This window comes from Anabrus simplex, chromosome 2 (genome assembly GCF_040414725.1).
Source record: "Anabrus simplex isolate iqAnaSimp1 chromosome 2, ASM4041472v1, whole genome shotgun sequence".
In the NCBI taxonomy this organism is placed as follows: Eukaryota; Metazoa; Arthropoda; class Insecta; order Orthoptera; family Tettigoniidae; genus Anabrus; species Anabrus simplex.
In genome coordinates this window covers 7,859,404-7,881,222 of record NC_090266.1, presented here as the reverse complement: position 1 = coordinate 7,881,222, position 21,819 = coordinate 7,859,404, and the positions used below count along the sequence as shown (strand labels likewise).

Sequence of the window (21,819 nt, the reverse complement as noted above, 5' to 3'; positions counted from 1 at the left end):
CCATAGGAGAGGCATCAAATTTGAGTGGGGACCTTCTCAACAAGCCGCTTTTGAAGATCTTAAATTAGCTCTCTGTAATGCCCCTGTCCTTGCTATGCCCGATTTCTCAAAAAAATTCATCGTCCAAACCGACGCGTCGTCGTCGGCGGTAGCTGCAGTCCTTCTTCAAGAGACTGAACTAGGGAGGCGACCCATCGCCTATGCCCCTAGGACTCTATCGGTTCAAGAAGCCAAGTATTCCATCTATGAGCTCGAAGGATTGGCAGTCTTATTTGCCTTAGAAAAGTTCCGTCTCTATCTGGAACATGTAAAATTCGACTTGGAGACTGATAATCAAGCCTTAAGCTGGGTCTTAGGTAGGCCGCGTCGTACTGGTCGTATAGCCCGGTGGGCTATCCGAATTTCGGCATTCAAATTTGACGTTAGGCATATCAGAGGTACTGAAAATATTGTTGCAGACAGACTCAGCCGTATGTTTTCCAACGACGTCGAGACCCATGAACCGGTCGATAGTTCATCACCTCCCGAGTCCATACTATCTGAGGTTAATGCCATCTTAACAGATGCTCTCATGCTCTTTAGGGACATTGAGAAATACCAACGTGAAGATCCGACGCTGGCTCCGATAATGGAAACCCTTTCTTCTGGGGAACACGTCGTCCCTTATGTACTGAGGAATGGTGTTTTATGTTGCCCTTCGAGGCATGATAAGATGATGAAAGTTGTCGTTCCAGCTGTTCTTGTACCTATGATCTTTAAGTACTATCATGAGACCCCATTGGGGGGATCTAGGCATCTTTAAAACTCGTGAAAAGATTCGTGAAAGGTTCATCTGGAAAGGTATGGACGGTGAAATCCTTGAACTAGTAAAGGCTTGTAAATCCTGCTTGCTTGGTAAACCCACCATGTCCACCAAGGTAGGCCTTTTGTCTTCTCATCAAGCGTCGCGCCCTATGGAACGCCTGTATATTGATTATGTAGGACCCTTCCCCCAGTCAAAGGGAAATGCCAACAAGTTCATCTTTGTATGTGTAGATGGTTTTACAAGATTTTCCTGCTTATTTCCGACTAAGCTGGCTACCGCTCAGTCCACCATTACTTGTCTAAATTCAAGCTTTGCTTCTTTTGGTCCGTGTCAATATATTGTGTCTGATAATGCTAAGGCTTTCACATCTAATCTATTTCGTAAATTCTGTTTTGACCTGTCCATCTCTCATGTGACAACTTCTGCTTATTACCCTCAACCATCTCTGGCTGAACGGGTTAATCGTAATCTCAGGTCGGCCCTTATTGCCTATCATCATGAAGATCATTCTAGGTGGGACACGTCCCTGCATTGGTTAGCTTTTGCTTTGAACTCGGCTGTTCATGAATCTCATAAGTTTACTACAGCTTCTTTAATGTTCAAGTTTGTTCCCAACACGCCGCTCTCTAACCTCTGGTCTCTGAGTGATATTCTACCCGAGACAATAGATCCAGATAATATTAAAGATCTTTGGAAGAAGGCTAAAGCCAATCTTAAAGTGTCTCATGAAAAGGTTAGGGAAAGATATGATCGTGGACGGAGACCCAAAACTTTGAAGGTAGGCGACCAGGTGATGGTCAAGAATTTTGTTCCCGCGGGCAAGCTTGCCCCCAGATTTCATGGGCCGTGTACTATTCTCGATTTCCTTACTCCCGTTACCTTATTGCTAAGCAATCCAGCCACCGAGAGGATATTTAGGGTTCACCTGTCACAGGTGAAACCGGTGTAATTTCTGTGTTAACTCTCTTCATATAATTTTGAAAGAAATATGAAGGTTATATTTTTGTTTGAGGGGTTTCACTTTTAAGGCCTTCTGCTCTTGGAATCTGTTTCCTTTGTGTGTAACCATTTATTGTAAACCTTCCCCGACCAGTTAAACTGCCATCCTGTCCTTACCACGGCCATTACCACGCTCCCGTCTCCTGCCCAACAACACACAGTGGCTTTTAAATGAAATAAGTATTTCTACGCCGCTGGCCCCTCAGTTCCACCACAATGAATGTACCCTAAAATCATTCTGGTCAAACAAAATTCTGCCGCCGAGCTTTAATGTTTCAGTGCCACCGCAGCAGCGCGGCGCCGTACCGCCACTGAGGTGGGGTAAGGGCCCGCCCCTCTCCAGTGAGGCCAACCAGTGTACGGCGAGCCTGCAACTCGCCCGCGACCTGTATGTTCGCCGTGGGCACGGCGTGCTTCAACTCCACTACTCCTCTCATAGTTCGGGCGAGCGGTATCTCAGGGTACTTGAGGGGTCCGAGCCTCCTCCTCTGGACACAAGCAGCAGCGGCCGGTCTGGCCGTCTAACTTAATCAACCTTGAATGTACACAATCAGCTACATGGACATTTAATATCAACAATGACTACAGTTTTGAATCCAACTGCAATATCTGGTGGACTTAGAAAATTTTTCCTCAACTTTAAAAACTAAAAGTTTCCTTCTGAATTCAACTTCTACAAGCATAAAGACTTTACATCTAAAGTAACTATAAAGAATTTTGAAACTGGATCCTATCATTTTAAGAAAACTTGTTGGCAAATACTTCCGCAATTAACTTCTATATCAACTTCATAACTTGGACCTTATTTTGAAACAAAAGTTTATGTTCTTCTGTGTTACACCTTGGAGGAACATTTGGGGGGGGGGGAGGTCTGTACCGGGTGGTACACCTCCACGCCGCTAATTCAAACTTTGCGATAGTTGAAACTCCTCTACTGGAGGAAGTCTGAACTTTATCTACTGTGTTAATTTTCAAGTTTCTCAGAAGATGTCACTACTTGTAAATTTTGAAGTTTCTGAACTGAGTCGTTTTCGATGTATTTTTGTTTTTCCTGTAGTAAGAAGTGTGGACATTCTCTTCCAGATGGCACTACTGAAGAACTACAATTATGCACCCTAGTGCGAAGTGAAAGAACTGTGTTTTTTGGAGAAATTTTGAATTCATACGTTTGTTCTTTGTTGAATGTCTTTCAGTTATTGTTTAAGTTGGCAATATTAACCCTTTCTTTCCGCAAGTTTTGAATTTGACCAATAAGGAATTTCTGTAATTAATTTTCCACCAATAATGTGTTTCTTCTTCATCTAGTGTAGGGGTTTTCGTTGTTAGCCAATAAAATTCTTGTGGGAGGGTGTTCTCATTCCTGAAACGCCTCGAACTTTCCACGAGGGTATATAAACTGCTGATTTTCGGGTCTCCGCGCCACTTCAGTAACATATATCAGTGTGTAAAGTACGTAGCAGGGGGCGGGAAGCGCCTCTTTCTTCGGGCAGCAGTTCAACCACCAGGTAATGGCCGTTTAATAACTTCTTTTCTTGCTAGCTCAGCAGTTTAACTCTCGGGGCAGGTCCGAAGCCTTTTTACCATGTAACTTTCCCTAAAATGTAAAGACACTTGGTACCAATTCTATCTTTTTAAACTACATATTGGAATAGAGAGTGCTTAACCCTCTCGAGCTCCCATTCATATTGCGTTTAGGTGAACTTATTTTCACAACCGTTTCTTCCTTAACGTAATGTAAATTGTCTCCTTCTATAAGTCACCTCTTTAGTATGGGATTAGCCCTTGCATTAGAGGCCTAGCGCCAAGTAGGTTTTAAATAAAGTATATTAGGAGTGAAAAAACGCCTCCTCTCATGTTGGTATTTTAGAGGCCATGTAATATTTCTGTTTCTTCTCTGAATAGGCCTCAGTAGGTTGGGTATTGTTACCCCTGCGTATATGTCCTTGGAGGACAGCTTGAAAGTGGAGTTTGGTGTGGCCTTTGATAGGCTTGAACTTAAGAGCGGGTCGCTCTAACTTAAAATTTGTTTCTGCGTGCCTCTAGGAGGCTTTACTGTGTAATTGGGAGCAAAAGCTCCTGGGCATGATTGGGGTCTTCGGCCCCTTGGGTGAATCTTGTATAGCGTAAGGTTGAGCTTATTGCTCAAGAATTATGTGTCTGGCTCTCGGAGCCCAAATCCTGTAACTCTGTAATTGTACATTCCCGATTGTTTGCCTTGCTACTCTGTACCTGCCATTCTTGTTATTTCTTGATTTTGCAAAGAAAATATAACCTTGTTAAATTTTATCTTAACTTTAATTTCGTATTTTTGAGACCTGTTCACCCCCGCACCTTCTTTCACCTCTGCACAAACACTATACTCCGTAACAGTTTAATTACTGCGTTGATGGGGTGAATGTTCCTTTTGGGGATCATTGTAAGTACCTAGGTTTTAATATAAGAAAAGACCTTCATTTGTGTAGTCACATAAATATGATTGTTAAAATAGGGTACAGATCTCTGCACATGGTTACGAGGGTGTTTTGAGGTTGTAGTAAGGATGTAAAGGAGAGGGCATATAAGTCTCTGGTAAGACTCCAACCAGAGTATGGTTCCATTGTATGGGACCCTCACCAGTATTACTTGATTCAAGAACTGGAAAAAATCCGAAGAAAAGCAGCTCGATTTCTTCTGGGAGATTTCCGACCAAAATATTGCAAAATTTGGGTTGGGAAGACATGGGAGAAATGAGACTAGGTGCTCGATTAAGTGGTATGTTCCCAGCTGTCAGTGTAGAGATGGCGTGGGAGGACATCAGTAGACGAATAAGTTTGAGTGGTGTCTTTAAAAAATTAGGAAAGATCACAATATGGAGATAAAGTTGGAATTCAAGAGGAAAAATCGGGGCAAATATTCGTTTATAGGAAGGGGAGTTAGGGATTGTAATATTTTACCAAGGGAAATGTTCAATAATATTCCAGTTTCTTTGCGATCATTTAAGAAAAGGCCACGAAAAACTACATATAGTGAATCTGCCACCTGGGCGACTGCCCTAAATGCAGACCAGTATTGATTGATTGATTGATTGATTGATTGATTGATTGATTGATTGATTGATTGATTGATTGATTGATTGATTGATTGATTGATTGATTGATTGATTGATTGATTGATTGATTGATTGATTGATTGATTGATTGATTGATTGATTGATTGATTGATTGATTGATTGATTGATTGATTGATTGATTGATTGATTGATTGATTGATTGATTGATTGATTGATTGATTGATTGATATACAAATAAAAGGTAGGGACGTTATATGAATATGTAACGTAGGTAAAACGGAACATTTAAGCTGATGAACAGTTTTGCACAGATACCGTTTTCGGAGATAATACATTTTAAGTTAAGGGACGTTTCCACACCAATCTAGTGTTTACTCTAAAAGTACCGTAAATAAAATATAATCCGGGGTTTTTTAATGATCAGGGTTATTTGACCCACACATTTTAAAAATAAACAGTCTGGGGTGATCTTAAAAGTGAAGCTTCTACGGGGTGTAGAATTATTTAGTTTCATTTACAGGTTGAAACGTTTTTGTTTTGTTTTTGTACATTACGCACAGTTTGCCGACGTCTCGAATACATTGCAGTATTTTTTGTCAAGGCGACTGAAATACCCTACTCGATCGCACTACGAGAGTGATTCCTGACCTTCGCCTTATTTATCCTACCCATTCTGGCTGACGTCTCGTGAGAATTCTGGGAAGTATGTGTCACAGCCAGGTAGTGGGACTTGACCGAGCATGTTATGTAATTAGAGCTCCGTTTTGCGTATTTATCTTGAGTTCTGTATCTCTTTATCTATGTACTTCCTGTGAATGTGGTCAGAACGGTTGATCTGACAACACTGGCAACACGCAATGCTGTACGTCGTTCAGTTGACCATCGTGTGTGTGTTTAGTGCGTTGGTTCTGAGCTGTGGACAGGAATATGAATGACCAAAAGATCAATGAACAGTTTTGTTTTAAGCTTGGCAAGACACCGAAAGAAACGCATGCGATGCTGGTTCGTGTTTATGGAGATCAAGCACTGTCCTTGAAGTGAGTGTACGAGTGGTTCGCCCGTTTTCGAGGAGGCAGGGAAATTGTTTCTGATAACCCCTGTAGCGGAAGACCGGCGACCGCCGTTAGTGACGTAAACATGAGAAGGTGAGGACATTAATCACGAGCGATCGGCGATTAACTGTGCGCATGATAGCGGATGAACTGCAGGTTAATCGTGAATTCCTGCGACAAATCGTTACCTAGAAGTTAGGGAAGAGGAAAACGTGTTCTCGTCTTGTGCCACATCACTTGACTGATGATCAGAAGCAGGCGCGTTTAGGGGCTTCACAGGATTTTGTCGAAACGCCGGATGCGACACCAAATTTCTTGAAGTGTATAGTCACTGAGGGTGAAAACTGCTGTCTCAGGTACGACCCTGAAAGGGAACGGCAAAGCATGGAATGGCGTTCTCCGTGATCCCCTCATCGGAGAAAGGTCCTACGACTCAAACTCGCTTTGAAAGTAAAGAGATTTGACAATATTCCTGACATCCAACGAAACGTGACCAGGCATTTGAACACAATCATAAATGAAGCCTTTTTGCAAAGTTTCCTGGACAGGTATCGCCGATCTTAGCAGTGCATAGTTTTGGGAGGGGACTTTTTCGAAGGACAGTAAGGTTACTGTTGTGCATTGTTCATCTATTTTGACATTACTGGAGTATTCACCGAACTTTATTGTCACAGGTTGTATGATAGGCATCCAAGAATTTCTAATTTTATATCCTTCTTCTAAATTCATATTTTTAGAGTGTTTCTTGATTTCCATAGCATCACGGAATTTCGTTTCCAGATTCCAAGGGATAGCTGCCAGGATCTTGGTCTTGTCAAATGAGGTTCCATGTCTTGTTTCGTAAGATTGCTTGGCTACAGCTGAAATATCTCGTGTTAGGTTCTTGGTGTGATGGATGTGATCTTTCAGGGGGGAGTGGTAGAGATCAGACTCATTGTTTCACCTACATAGGACGTAGCGCAGCTACATTCAATTTGGTATGCCCCAGGAGCCTGGAGTTCTATTTTGTCTTTTACTGGTGGTAGATAAGGCGCTAGCTTGCGGTTTGGCTTAAAGATGGTTATTATGCCATCCTGTCTGTAGTGTGTCTAATGTACAAGAGTACCTCTGTTTTCGGATGGGTCAGTCCTTCTTTCCCGCTGTTTCCTTCTACGACGGCCTTTTCTTCGTTTCGTTTCTAAAGCCTCGTCGGATGTTATTGAGCGAGTCTGGAGTGAGTTGATATATATCGCCTACTGAAGGACAATTGAGTAGCTTTCTTGCAAACACTTCTTGTTTTTGTGTTAAAAACTCTTGTATTAATGATATGGTCGCAATTTTGAAAGGTAAATTGGGTGTCAATTTAAAATTTTCCACGGTTTTGTACTGGAGCATGAACACGTCGTATTGAAGAACAGTTTTCGGAGACTGTATGTTTAAGATCTTTTAGTTAAGGGATATTTTCAAACCTTCCCTAGCACACTATTACAATTACCGTATCACAGGCAGTCAGAAAAATCTACACTCATACATACACGGGGCTGATCACCTCGATGCTAAAAAGCTCCTAATGAATCAACAACAACAACTTAAAATAACGCCTCGTTAATGATAGATAGTTAACATAAAGCGTTTAGTTACATATCCTTGGTAGGATTCGTCAAGCATTAAATAAAAAATAATATTAAGCGTCTAGTCATCGACGTTAATAGCCCAGTGTGGTCACGTCTGGAATCGAATCCAAGCCTGATAATCCTTTACACTCATAGCCAGCTACTCCCACGTCCCAAATCTCCCGCACTGACGTCACTGTCACGTGACCGGCAACAGCCAACCAAGACTTCATGTGAAGTCAGCATAGCTGTGCTACTTATATTATTCTCGTAGGGAAACGTTTGGCCCACTCAAGCCTTTGTATCTCTTGATGCCATTCTAACCACATATTATGATTTTATGAATGGTAGATCACGTTTTTACAGTTTACTACTCGAAATATACTACCTGGCATCCAGTCCTCTTTAGCTACTTTCCTACATATATTAATGCCAACTCACAACTATATTTCCAAATATCTCAAATACTCACTGCAATATATTTTACCTTCCAGTTCATATTCCGTATATATTAAGACCAGCAATGAGGAAGGATTACATCCGCGACCTACCATTTTAACAATTTTGAACCAAAAACTCATTCCTCATTCAAGGCCTGATCTAAACTTCTGAATACGACTAAATAGTTAGGAACTGCACCTAGGTTCATCAATAACTCCAATGATTCTAAAATATCTCACTACATTCTCAATAAAATCCGTGCATGCGCACCTCATCAACACACCAAAACATACATATAATGCACTCAAAGAGATTGCTAGAAGACTCCATATTTACAACATTAACAATGAAAAGAGTGGGAAAACGAAAGCCCTGAATCTCTTCCAATGTCATAAGGCGATACCAGCATCTACGGACTCGGGTGTTTCATGTGATTCATCGGAGATTTCCGATGACAACATCAACAAGCTCATGTCAATCTGGGCTACTCACATATTTCATAGAACTTCCCGACGACAACAACAAGTACATATCGTCAAACACTGTGGTAGACACATGACACATCCAAATTTTCCAAGTTCAGTATAGCAATGTTTTCCCAGCCGTTGTAGGAAACAAATTACTCATACCATATATGGAGACCTCCCAGCTTACAAATATTCATGAGTATACAACTGAAATACTGATAATAATAATAATAATAATAATAATAATAATAATAATAATAATAATAATAATAATAATAATAATAAATCGAATACTGACAATAATATCTCTCACTTCTACATGTTGTGCGAGGGTGTGATATATCACATAACGGCCCCTTGGTGAATCGATGATATCACATATTATGATTCACCATAAAACAGAACTTCATAAATGATATAACTGAACACCTAAATTACTGTGATAAAAATATTAACATTGCGTCTACTGAATTCTATTCGTACATGCGAAATTCCATTTGTCCAAACAATAATGATAATAATATGGCTATATACACACAACACTGATTGTTCCATACACCCATGAATACAATCCCTTCTTACTACTGAACACTTAACAAATAATTGATAACATTCACCTCCAATGTGCACATCCTGTCCCTTATGTCTCAAAAGACTATAGGTATTGTATGTCCCAAGGCCCTCGTCGTCAGAGATTAGAAACTGATAAGAACCCTTGCCTATTCTACTGTCCACCGTATACGGACTCTGATATAAGTGAAAAACTATACATAAACTCAACATCAGCATCGATAGACGAGGAATGCGTACCGTAATAAAACTGACTACATCAAGAATACAATCTATCTCACAAACAAATATTCATCCTATCCAGTCACACAAGAATCATACAAGACAAGCTTTCATTCAGAACGTTCATCACAAAGAAATCCCTATTTCTGAAATGCACAGGAATCTCACTATTCTTTTCTCTTCCACAAACCCATAATTAATGCAAGTAAACAGATCACATACTTTTTCACACATTCCACATCGATATCATTCAACATAACATTCAAATCATTCACATAACTCTCAGCATTAAAAAGAACATTACACACTCGCTGGGATACACTTTCTTTCATGTCACGCACACTTCCATTCTCACTTTCCTTAAACATTTCCCACACACCCATATGATTTCTGAAAGAAGAATTTCTCACGAAATATGCAAACCCTGAATCACCATACAATTTACCACCCTTCCGATTAATCCCCTTAAGCACAAAACCTGACGTACAATTCCCTTCAAAGAACCGTTCACGAACAACGGTCATAGTTAACTCACATTTTTCATCCATACGTACTTCAATTACCTCAAGCACATTCACACGTTCTCTCACTCACGCTCACTCTATCACTGAAATCATAATTCACTATGAAATCATTATAATTACTACTTAATGCTCCAACAATTAAACCATCTTCACCACATTCCATACCGGCTCCTGCTCGCACCACTTTCATGCCAACAGCACTGCTCCTCTCGACTCTCTTACTGGAAGTTTCATTCATCTCAAAGTCATCATTTTCACTCATAATCAACCTAACCTTAATCCTCTCATTTACACTTAAATCAACTAAGACATCCTCCGTATAAACTCCTCACTCACTCCTCAACTTCACTAAGAACTTCACTTTCAGTTTCAGAAACTTCCACAAGATTATCAATCGCAACACCGTTATCACCATCACCACTAGCACAAAGTAAGTCATCCGACACATCTTTTGTACTTTCATCGCGCCCCCTATTCTGAAAACCTCTCTGATCATCGATTTCCCTCCTCACTTTATCAAATAACCCTCCATGAGGCGCGCCATGTTTTGTTACATGGATAGGCGCGTGGGCTACCCTTGTAGCCCACGATATATTTCAACGGTATTTAATTATCCTTCACGCTTAAAATTTAGAAACACATTTTATATCAATCTTTGGACTTTTCTGAGCATTGTCATTACAAAAATTTTCACCCTTTGAAATTTCTTAAAAGTAAATAAACCAAAGTGGTGTATTTTCAATTTGGACGTGATTGAAATTTAATCCAAGTTTAAGGCTCCGGGTTTCATCATTATGAATGCATACTTTCATCAAACTCGTATGTTTTGTAGATACATTTCTTGAAATTAATATTGATGAAAATGTATGGTTTTACAAACTACCCAAGACCACATAGACAACAATAACACTGGAAACGGCCTTCTTCCTTCCTTTCTTTCTTAATCTACTTACCCTCCAGGGTTGGCTTTTCCCTCGGACTCTACGAGGGATCCCACCTCTATCGCCTCAAGGGCAGTGTCCTGGACCTTCAGACTCTGGGTCGGGGATACAACTGTGGAGGATGACCAGTACCTCACCCAGGCGGCCTCACCTGCTATGCTGAACAGGGGCCTTGGTGGAGGATGGGGTGATTGGAAGGGATAGACAAGGAAGAGGGAAGGAAGCGGCCGTGGCCTTAAGTTAGGTACCATCGCAGCATTTGCCTTGAGGAGAAGTGGGGAAACTATAGAAAACCACTTCCAGGCTGGCTGAGGTGGGGATCGAAACCACCTCTACTCAGTTGACCTCCCGAGGCTGAATGGACGCGTTCCAGCCCTTGTACCACTTTACAAATTTCGTGGTAGAGCCGGGAATCGAACCCGGGCCTCCGGGGATGGTAGCTAATCACACTAACCACTACACCAGAGGAGGACGGGAAACGGCCTTTAGCACCAAAATGTTCGAAAGACGAAAGTAGGCCACTCAACATTCTAAACAATAAAACACTATTGTTAAGGTATTTGCATTGTTGAAATAAAGAATAGTTAACATTTTCATATTTTTGGAGAATTTAATTCATTTTAAAACCAGTAGATGTCACTTGAATGAGATCACTGCTCACCATAACACGGATAGGCGCGCGGGCTGCAATTGTAGCCCAACCGATTTTGAAGTGAGATTGTGGAAAGACAACTTCAGTAAGCAGTGCCAGAGCACAGTAAATCCCGAGAAAAGCGTGACGAAGAAAGGTACTGATAGTCTCCTCTTCTACGGCCAGCAATCCTAGGAGTGAGGGCGAAAACAAAATGGCTGGGCTACACCTGTAGCCCGCGCGCCTAACTGAGGGTTAAGACTATACCCCGCTCGTCAATCTTACTAGACAACTCATCATATATAATATCGATTTTACTGGAGAGTACAATATTATTGTTATCGATTTTACTGGACAATTCAACATTAGTATTATCGATTTTAAAGCAATGCATTAAAAAAGCGATTTAATCATACTAAAAGCTCAAGCCAAGCCTTGAACCGTTTCCTTAACAACCCTCGCATTACTCGATTCCTCACCTATCTTAGCCGATTGATTTCACTGCTCTTAACCATTTCGCTACTCTCACAGTAATTCCATAGACTCGATGGGGTGGAATTCTTTTGACCTCTCTTATTCTGATACCTGGTACTTTAACAACCTCTCTGCTTCTCAATTTTACAATACTCGACTCCCTAAAACATTCCTTTATACTCCAAAATACATATCCAACACTTCACTGACATAGGTTGTAGAATTCCATCCACACCTGACAAGTGCACCTACGCTCACAAGTCTAGCAGATGTACCAATCATTCAGCTCCGCGGTGGGCAGCCAATTGTAACTATTTGTGAATACTAATAAATAACATTAGAATATCATAAACAAAAATATCTAAATAAATAAAATATTTTAAATAAGTTAAATTAATAAAAATAGTTAATCGAAATGTCCTTAATATGGGCGCCAGAGTTCACCAGAATGGATCCCTAGAATTTAGATAGGGTATGATAATTCTTTATCTCCCAGGGCGTGTACATAATGCTGCGTACTGGTACATCTGCTACAGGCCTGATCTAACCTTCTGAAAACGACTAAATAGTTAGGAACTGCACCTAGGTTCTTCAATAATTCCAATGATTCTAAAATATCTCACTATATTCTCAATAAAATCCGTGCATGCGCATCTCATCAGCACACCAAAACATACATATAATGCACTCAAAAAGATTGCTGGAAGACTCCATATTTACAACAATAACAATGAAAACAGTGGGAAAACGAAAGCGAGAACTCAGCCACCATTTGTAGCTAGTCCGTTGAACAATGTACATATATGCAGATAAGAACCCTTCACTGTCTCTCTATCAACACGACTTGCCGATTCTCATAATCGGCACTTATTTTATCACACAGATACTGTACCTCATGATACTGCGTTCACTGAGTCTAACACTTATTTTAAACATATATTAACTTGAGCAACACACTCTTGTCGATCCTGAACATACATTATGGAAAGTCTGAGATAGCTTTCACCAACATTTAATACCAGGCCGCCACAAGTGCTAAAATACTCATGTGATTCTAGGCTACGCACATGATTCATAGAACGTCCCGACGACAAGTACATATCGTCAAACACTGTGGTAGACACATGACACATCCAAATTTTCCAAGTTCAGTATAGAAAAGTTTTCCCAGCCGTTGTAAGAAACAAATTACTCAAACCATATATGGAAACCTCCCAGCTTACAAATATTCATGAGTAAATATACAACTGATATACTGATAATAATTGTTACGGGGATTCCCGTGGAATGCAGATTTGAAAGAAGGTGTGGGCTGGAATGGATCTCTCCACAATACGAAACTAAAATTAAAATTTTACTGAAGGTTATATTTTCAATAGATAACACGACTTAACAAATTTTCACTACCTGAAATAACAATGAAAGATCAGGTATAAGGTATAAGTTTACAAACAAGAACACGAAAGCACAAGTTTAAGGGTCTTTACAAGTTCTGGGCTTCGAGCCCCAATTTTTACAATCCTTGAGCTACTTGCCCAACTTTACCAAGGCACATTTTTGTCCAAAGAGCAGAAAACCCCTTCATTCAAGGAGCATTTGCTCCAAAAACCATATCAGGCCTCCTAGAGGCAATTTTACCACATATAAAAAAAGCTGGCCGGCTCTCAATTTTTCACGCCTATTACCAGGCCATACCCGATTTAACACTTAATTGCCCTCAAGGCACAACTTACATCAAATGAAGCGGGAGTATCTCGTACTCAACCTACTGGGCCTTAGTAGAAAAAATAGGTTAAGTAAATGGCCCAAAATACAAAATGAATGGAGACGTGTACTTGCACTCCTAAATGAAACTTTTTAAAACATGAGGGGCACAAGGCCGATGGAACAGGGGCTATTCCCAAACTATGAAGGTGACTCGTATAAGGAAAATTTAAGACATTACAGAAAGGAAGAAAACCAATTACAAAACGTAGTCACATCAAACCAAAAATGAAGGGGAGCTCGAGAGGGCAAATCACTCCCTATCCCCGAATTACAGTTAAAGATATATGAAGTGTTACGAAAGCGACCGAGAAATACCTGTTTGAAGATAGGTTACGTAGTAAAGGTTTCGTACCTTCCCCGCGGGTTAAACTGCTGAGCTAGCAAGAAATAAAGATGTTAAGCGGCCATTACCTTACTGAAGAACTGCTACCAGAAGAAAGAGGCGCTTCCCGCCTCCTGCTACACGTCCATACATCAAGTCAAATGTTGACGATGTGGCCCAGAGACAAGAAAATCAGCAGTTTTTATACCCTCGGGGAAATTTCGAGACATCTCATGAATAATTAAGACACACCCACAGGCGCTTATTGGCTACAGTACACAGTTACACACAAAATCGAAGAAGAAAGACACGATTGGTCAAAAATTAATTACAGAAATAATTGATTGGCTAACTTCAAAACTGGCGAAAAGAAAAGATTAATATTGCCAATCCACAAATGAAAGAAAGGAATTTAGTAATAAGAAAACTTATGAGTACAAAATATTTTCAAGAACGTTCCCTCACTTCGCACCAGGGTGCATGATCATAGTTTTTTTAGTAGAGCAATCTTTGAGACAATGCCCAAACTTCTTGAGAAATAGTAAACAAAAACACGTCGAAATTAACACAGTGACATCTTCAGAGCAAAAGTTTAAGTAGATCCAGTTTTAAGTTCATAAATTCTCCTGTAGAGGAGTACTTTCAGGCGGAAAATTCAAATGTGCGGCGTAGAGGTGTACCAGCCATTACCATACTACTACTACTACTACTACTACTACTACTACTACTACTACTACTACTACTACTACTACTACTACTACTACTACTACTACTACTACTACTAATAATAATAATAATAATAATAATAATAATTGTACCAGCTAGTGCACCTCTACGCCGCACATTTGAATTTTTCACCGTAAAGTACTCCTCAACAGGAGAAACTCTGAACTTTAACAACTGTATCAATTTATAAGTTTTCTCAGAACATGTCACTACCGGAAATTTTGTGATTACGAAGTTGTCAGTACAGTGTGGATTTCAACGTATTTTGTTTTCTATTGATCAAGAAGTGTGAACATTCTCTCATAGATGTCTCTACTGTAAAACTGGGATCATGCACCCTAGTGCGAAGTGAATGAACTTTCTTGAAGAAATTTTGTATTCAGAAGTTTTGTCTTTGCCAAATTTTGTTCTTTCATTTGTGGGTTGGCAATATTAATCTTTCTTTCCGCCAGTTTGAACTTAGCCAATCAGTAATTTCTGTAATAAATTTCCACCCAATCACAGGTTTCTTCTTCGATTTTGATGTGTAACTTTAAGCGACCAATAAAATGTAGTGGGTGTGTCTTAATTATTCATGAAAGGTCTCGAATCTTCCCTGAGTGTTTATAAACTGCTAATTTTCACGGCTCCTCGCCACTTCTTCAACCTCTAGCTTAGTGTATGGAAGTATAGCAGGGGGCGGGGGGTAGCGCCTCTTCCTTCGGGCAGCAGCACTTCAACAAGGTAATGGCCGTTTAACATATTTATTTCTTGCTAGCTCAGCAGTTTAGCCCTCGGGGAAGGTCCGAAACCTTTTCAATGTAACCTACCTCTCTAAAAATGTAACTTAGTGCCGGCTTATTACTTTAACTGTAAATCGGGCATAGAGAGTGTCTTACCCTCTCGAGCTCGCCTTCATTTTAGATTTGAGGTGACTACGTTTTGTAACCGATTTTCTTCTCTTCTTCATGTGTTAATTTTTTTCTTATACGAGCCACCTCCCTAGCTTGGGAATAGCCCCTGTGTCATCGTCCTAGTGCCTATTAGGTTTTAAAACGTGTATTTAGGAGTGCTAATTTACGCCTCCTTTCCTTTCTTACATTTAGGGCCATTTAAATTAACCTATTATTTTTCTTTTAAAGCCCTGTAGACTGGGTACGAGATACCCCTGTTTAATTCTTGTAAGTTGTGCCTGGATGGCAAGTGATTGCAATGTATGGTATTGCCTTTACTAAGCTTGAAAAATTGAGAGCGGGTTAGCTCTTTTATTTGTGGTAAAAGTGCCTCTAGGGGGCATGACATGCTTTTTGGAGCTTATGCTCCTTGAATGAAGGGGTTTTCTGCCCTTTGAAGTTGGTAAAGTTGGGCTAGTAGCTCAAGGATTGTGTAATTGGGGCTCGAAGCCCAGAACTTTTAAGGACCCCGAAACTCGGGCTTTCGTTTGTAAAATTATACCTTGTACCTGATTAGTGGATAGTGGCTGAGTAGTTATCTGTTTAAATTCTATGTAAAATTTGTTAAGATTTCTACTTGTGAAAATATAACCTTTATTGAAATTTTAATTAATATCTCAGCTTTGTAGCTAGACCCATTCCAGCCCACACCTTCTTTCACCTCTGCATTCCACGGGTCTCCCCGTAATAATAATAATAATAATAATAATAATAATAATAATAATAATAATAATAATAATAATAATAATAATAAATCGAATACTGACAATAATATCTCTCACTTCCACATATAGTGTGAGGGTGTGATATATGTACTATCACAGCTACGATCGTGAATACAATGTATATACCTTGCATTGCCTGTAAAAACGTCCTCTAATCCCATAATCCAGCAGCGTGGCTAACATGTTTTCCCTTAATTTCCTCTCACATATGCTAGTCTAAAGATCTACGGAACACAAACTTAACTATCTATTCCTCTCATATCATTTTTCAATTACAAGACACATATTGATAGTTTGGTCCTGACAGCCCCTCTGTTACATAACTGGTGCTCATCAAGCTTACCCTCCACCATTCATCCCACTTTCTTTTCAAATTGCCGGATATACTGATCAATGAAAACCAACGACAGCCTTTACCCTTACTTATATACGGGTGTAGTTACGACTTTCCTCCAGTCAGAAGATCCCTTACCAATCCCATTACTCGGTGAAGCTTTTTCATCTTTGACTTTCCACTTTTCTATATTCCTGTTGCTCTAAGAGAATTTACATTACTTGCCCTAATTTCCACTGTTATAGTTGGTCTCCTCTTTATTAATTCCAGTCCTCAGGACTTCATTAAGAATGTTTACAAGATATTCTTTGCATTTGTTCAGTCAATCCCTTTGATGTACTTAGAGGTCGCGTGACTTAGAGAATATACTACTGATGTCCCATTCCCTAGTTTATTACAGTCCAGAAAGGTTTCGCTTCCACTCGACCAAGCTTTTCCTCTGTGTTCGATTCCATGTTCCCAGCAGTTCTTCGTAGAGGCCCCTTTTGATATTTATTTGATGTTTTACTCTTGCTTTCAGGTGGCAGCAGGCGCTGGAACGATTTCTCATTACTTCAACCTTCATGTGGTCGTTCCTGCGGCATTCATCCTCGGTAGTGGCGAGTATCACATCGGGGAAGGGAGCACCATCAGTCTCGTGTGTATAATCGAAAACGTGAGTACACTGAATTCGTTACTGAAGTTATCATAGTTGTGTTTATATTCAAACTGAGTCCGAATTATCCACGCTTTAAACAACTATTGATTTTTATTTGCATGTTGCTGTCACTGATTCATCGTTGTTTATATTTCGTTATCACAGAAAGGAAAAAGAGGTGTGGCTAACGAAATGCTTCATAAAATTCGATTGTTCTGTACATATTGCTGAGTCAGGCATTGCTAAAATACTCACCTAGTTACGTCATCTGATGCGTGCATCGTCCGCCACATCTGAATAGGGTACAAAGGTTTCCTAGCTTACTCTCATCTACTCGATGAGATAGACTAACACCTATTTGGAGACTACACTGGAAAAGACAATTGTTGGCAACTGAAGTGCAACATATTAAAAAGTTTTCTCCGCATATCACCTTTTACACCATAAATGCGAGGTAAATCTATAAAACAGCAAATGGGATGACATTATTTTCTCTACACTCATTGTTTCGCATTTTAGTTTCATGTGGTAGATGTGAGCCTCGTTAGATCAAAAAGTTTTCAATTCTTCGGGGAATTTGAACTTTTATTCTGATATTGGTTGAGGTCCAGGTTCCGTTTTATGAAAAATACTTCTTGCGCACAAATGTGGAGCTCCATGTTGCATTGTTCGATTCTCGATGGATAACTAGTTGAGAATGTTCTGCTTCAATTTTCAGTTCCCTTATAGGCCTGGCAGGAATGGGGCACTTCCTAAAGTACTACTCCTCAAAAACTCCGCTCCAATCCCTGATGATTCCATCGACTACTTCTATAACTGTGAAGGGTTTAGGTTTAAATCTTGCAGTTTGGAACACCTCAATCTAGTCTGGAGGGAATTCTGTCAAAGATTTTTTGTTTAACTCTCTCAAATCGTTGTTACATTCCAGGAATGAATACATTCTTATTGGGAATTTAAAATCAACAGTCAATACACCTTTCTGCTCCTGAACCATATAGTGTCAGTATCATAAAAGCGTGTAATATTTGTTCTGCCCTGCATCAGTCACAGAATATGATTAACTCACTCATTTATTTAAAAATGAAACCATATTCATGAAGTAAAATGCTCAATCGTCGTACTATGTACTCACACTTAGCACTTACCTATATACTTACACACACAATTGTTGATGGGCGCCAGCTACAGATAAATGTAACGATAATAGTATGAGAGTCTTGAATATCTCGAGTGTGTGAGGTAATAAGCTTACTTTGACAGCATAACATATAGGTTCTTGGAAAAGGACATTGAAGTACGGTTTGCCCGTTCAAATTTGAGGTTATCTAATTCAACCATTGTAATAAAACCATCCATAAACGATGCCAGCTAGCGATCCGCCGAAGTTCCTCTGATGACTCGGCGGGCAGCTCCCGGGAAACCAAAGCTTTTGGGTTCGGGGGTAAGTATGGTTGCAAAGCTGAAACTTAAAGGAATTGACGGAAGGGCGCCACCAGGAGTGGAGCCTGCGGCTTAATTTGACTCAACACGGGAAACCTCACCAGGCCCGGACACCGGAAGGACTGACAGATTGAGAGCTCTTTCTTGATTCGGTGGGTGCTGGTGCATGGCCGTTCTTAGTGGGTGGAGCGATTTGCCTGGTTAATTCCGATAACGAACGAGACTCTAGCCTGCTAAATAGTCGCATCCGGTATCCGTTCGTGCTAACGGCGACAACACATCTTATTAGAGGGACAGGCGGCTTCTAGCCGCACGAGATTGAGCAATAACAGGTCAGTGATGCCCTTAGATGTTCTGGGCCGCACGCGCGCTACACTGAAGGAATCAGCGTGTCCTCCTAGTCCGAAAGGACCGGGCAAACCTCCTTCGTGCTAGGGATTGGGGCTTGCAATTGTTCCCCATAAACGAGGAAATCCCAGTAAGCGCGAGTCATAAGCTCGCGTTGATTACGTCCCTGCCCTTTGTACACACCGCCCGTCGCTACTACCGATTGAATGATTTAGTGAGGTCTTCGGACAGGTGCGCGGGATCTGCTTCGCGCAGTTTCCGATGTCTCTGGAAAGATGACCAAACTTGATTATTTAGAGGAAGTAAAAGTCGAAATTTTGTTTGATACTAAAAAAGCGTTTAAACTGATAATTGAAATGGCAAGACTTGTTGCGATGATATAGATATGATATAAAATTCTGAAATTGCAACTGAAAGAAACTCTAGGCATTAAATTTGAAATCCTCTTGACCGGAAATTTAAAAGTTGTACAAGAAATTTATCCTTCACCGTTTCATTTAACAGTACCTTCAACACTTTGAGTGTTAATACGACGTATTCCTTTGAGTTGGTATCAGCTGTAGGTATCTCAAACCTAATTTGGTGATGTATCCTTTTAGTTTCAAAAACGAGATATAGCATGACTTGAATTTATATTCACACTTCACAATCAACTTTACAAGCAATTCACTGATAACTCTTAGTCTGCATTACTACGACTCAATATTCGGCTGTCACGGAACGGACACAAGAACACACGAAACACACTCCGAACATATAATCCATTTGGTCACTGACGAGTACGTATTCATATTACTGTTCGTCATCCGTCTGAATTCATGGCAACTCACTCCATTCAACTCAATAAATCAATAACTACTGATCTGCATTTAGGGCAGTCACACAGGTGGCAGATTCCCTATCTCTTGCTTGCCTAGCCTTTTCTTATATGATTGCCAAGAAATTGGAAATTTATTGAACATTTCCCTTGATAAGTTATTCCAATTCCTAATTCCCTTTCCTATAACCGAATATTTGCCCCAATTTGTCCTCTTGAATTCCAACTTTATCTTCATATTGTGATCTTTCCTACTTTTAAGGACAATATCCAAACTCATTCGTCTACTGATGTCCTCACACGCCACCTCTCCACTGACAGCTCGGTACATACCACTTAGTCGAGCAGCTCGTCTGCTTTCTCCCAAGTCTTCCCAGTCCCAACTTTGTAACATTTTTGTAACGCTACTCTTCTGTCGGAAATCGCCCAGAACAAATCTAGCTGTTTTCTTTGGATTTTTTCCAGATCCTGAATCAAGTAGTCCTTGTAAAGGTCCCATACACTGGAACCATACTCTAGTTGGGGTCTCACCAGAAACAAATATGCTCTCTCATTTACAGCCTTACTACAACCCCTAAATACTCTCATAACAATGTTCAGAGATCTGTACTCTTTCTTGACAATCATATTTATGTGATTAACCCAATGAAGATCTTTCCTTATATTAATACCTAGGTATTTACAATGATCCCCAAATTGAACTTTCACCACATCAACTCAGTAATTAAAACTGAGAGGACATTTCCTATTTGTGAAACTCACAACTTGACTTTTAATAATAATAATAATGCTATTGGCATTACGTCCCACTAAATACTTTTACGGTCTTCGGAGACGCCGAGCTGCCGGAATTTAGTCCCGCAGGAGTTCATTTACGTGCCAGTAAATCTACCGACACGAGGCGGTCGTATTTGAGCACCTTCAAATACCACCGGACTGAGCCAGGATCGAACCTGCCAAGTTGGGGTTAGAAGGCCAGCACCTTAACCGTCTGAGCCACTCAGCCCGGCGAAAACTTGACTTTTATCCCTATTTATCATCATACCATTGCTTACTGTCTATCTCACAACATTATCAAGGTCATTTTGCAGTTGCTCACAATCTTGTAACTTATTTATTAATCTATACAGAATAACGTCATCTGCGAAAAGCGTTATCACTGATTCCACTTCTTTATACATATCATTGATGTATATAAGAAAATATAAGGGTCCAATAGTACTGCCTCGAGGAATTCCCCCCTTTATTTTTACAGGGACAGATAAAACTTCACCTACTCTAATTTTCTGAGTTCTATTTTCTAGAATCAGAGCCACCCATTCAGTCACTCTTTTGTCAAGTCCAGTTGCACTCATTTTATCCAGTAGTCTCCCATGATCTCCACTATCAGATGCCTTAGATACAGTCCAATTGACCTCCTGAATCCAGGATATCTGCTATACCTTGCTGGAATCCTACAAGCTGAGGTTCAGTGGAATAACCTTTCCTAGACCCAAACTGCCTTCTATCAAACCAGTTATTAATTATGCAAACATGTCTTATATAATCAGAAGGAATGCCTTTCCAAAGCTTACATACAATGCATGTCAAACTGTCTGGCCTGTAATTTTCAGCTTTATGTCTATCACCCTTTCCTTTATATACAAGGGCTACTATAGCAACTCTCCATTCATTTGGTAAAATTCTTTCATGCAAACAATAATCAAACAAGTACTTCAGATATGGTAGTATATCCCAACCCATTGTCTTTATTATATCCCCAGAAGTCTTATCCATTCCAGCTGCTTTTCTAGTTTTCAACGTTTGTATCTTACTGTAAATATCATTGTTGTCTTAGGTAAAATTTAATACTTCTTTAGTATTAGTCACCTCCTCTATCTGGACATTATACTTGTAACCAACAATCTTTACATACTGCTGACAAAATACTTCTGCCTTTTGAAGATCCTCGCATACACACTCCCCCTGTTCATCAATTATTCCTGGAATGTCCTTCGTGGAACC

The 21,819-nt window shown here is 40.1% G+C and overlaps 1 protein-coding gene across 2 annotated transcripts in view; it reads left to right on the top strand.

Annotated features, from left to right (window-relative positions):
• Positions 1-21,819, top strand: part of LOC136864958 (lachesin) — a 1,585,794-nt gene that overhangs the window by 1,221,838 nt on the left and 342,137 nt on the right. For both annotated transcript variants that reach the window (XM_067142366.2, XM_067142365.2), the window contains exon 7: positions 17,094-17,228. In XM_067142366.2, coding sequence (XP_066998467.2) covers positions 17,094-17,228 — 135 coding nt within the window. The remainder of the gene's footprint in view (positions 1-17,093; positions 17,229-21,819) is intronic.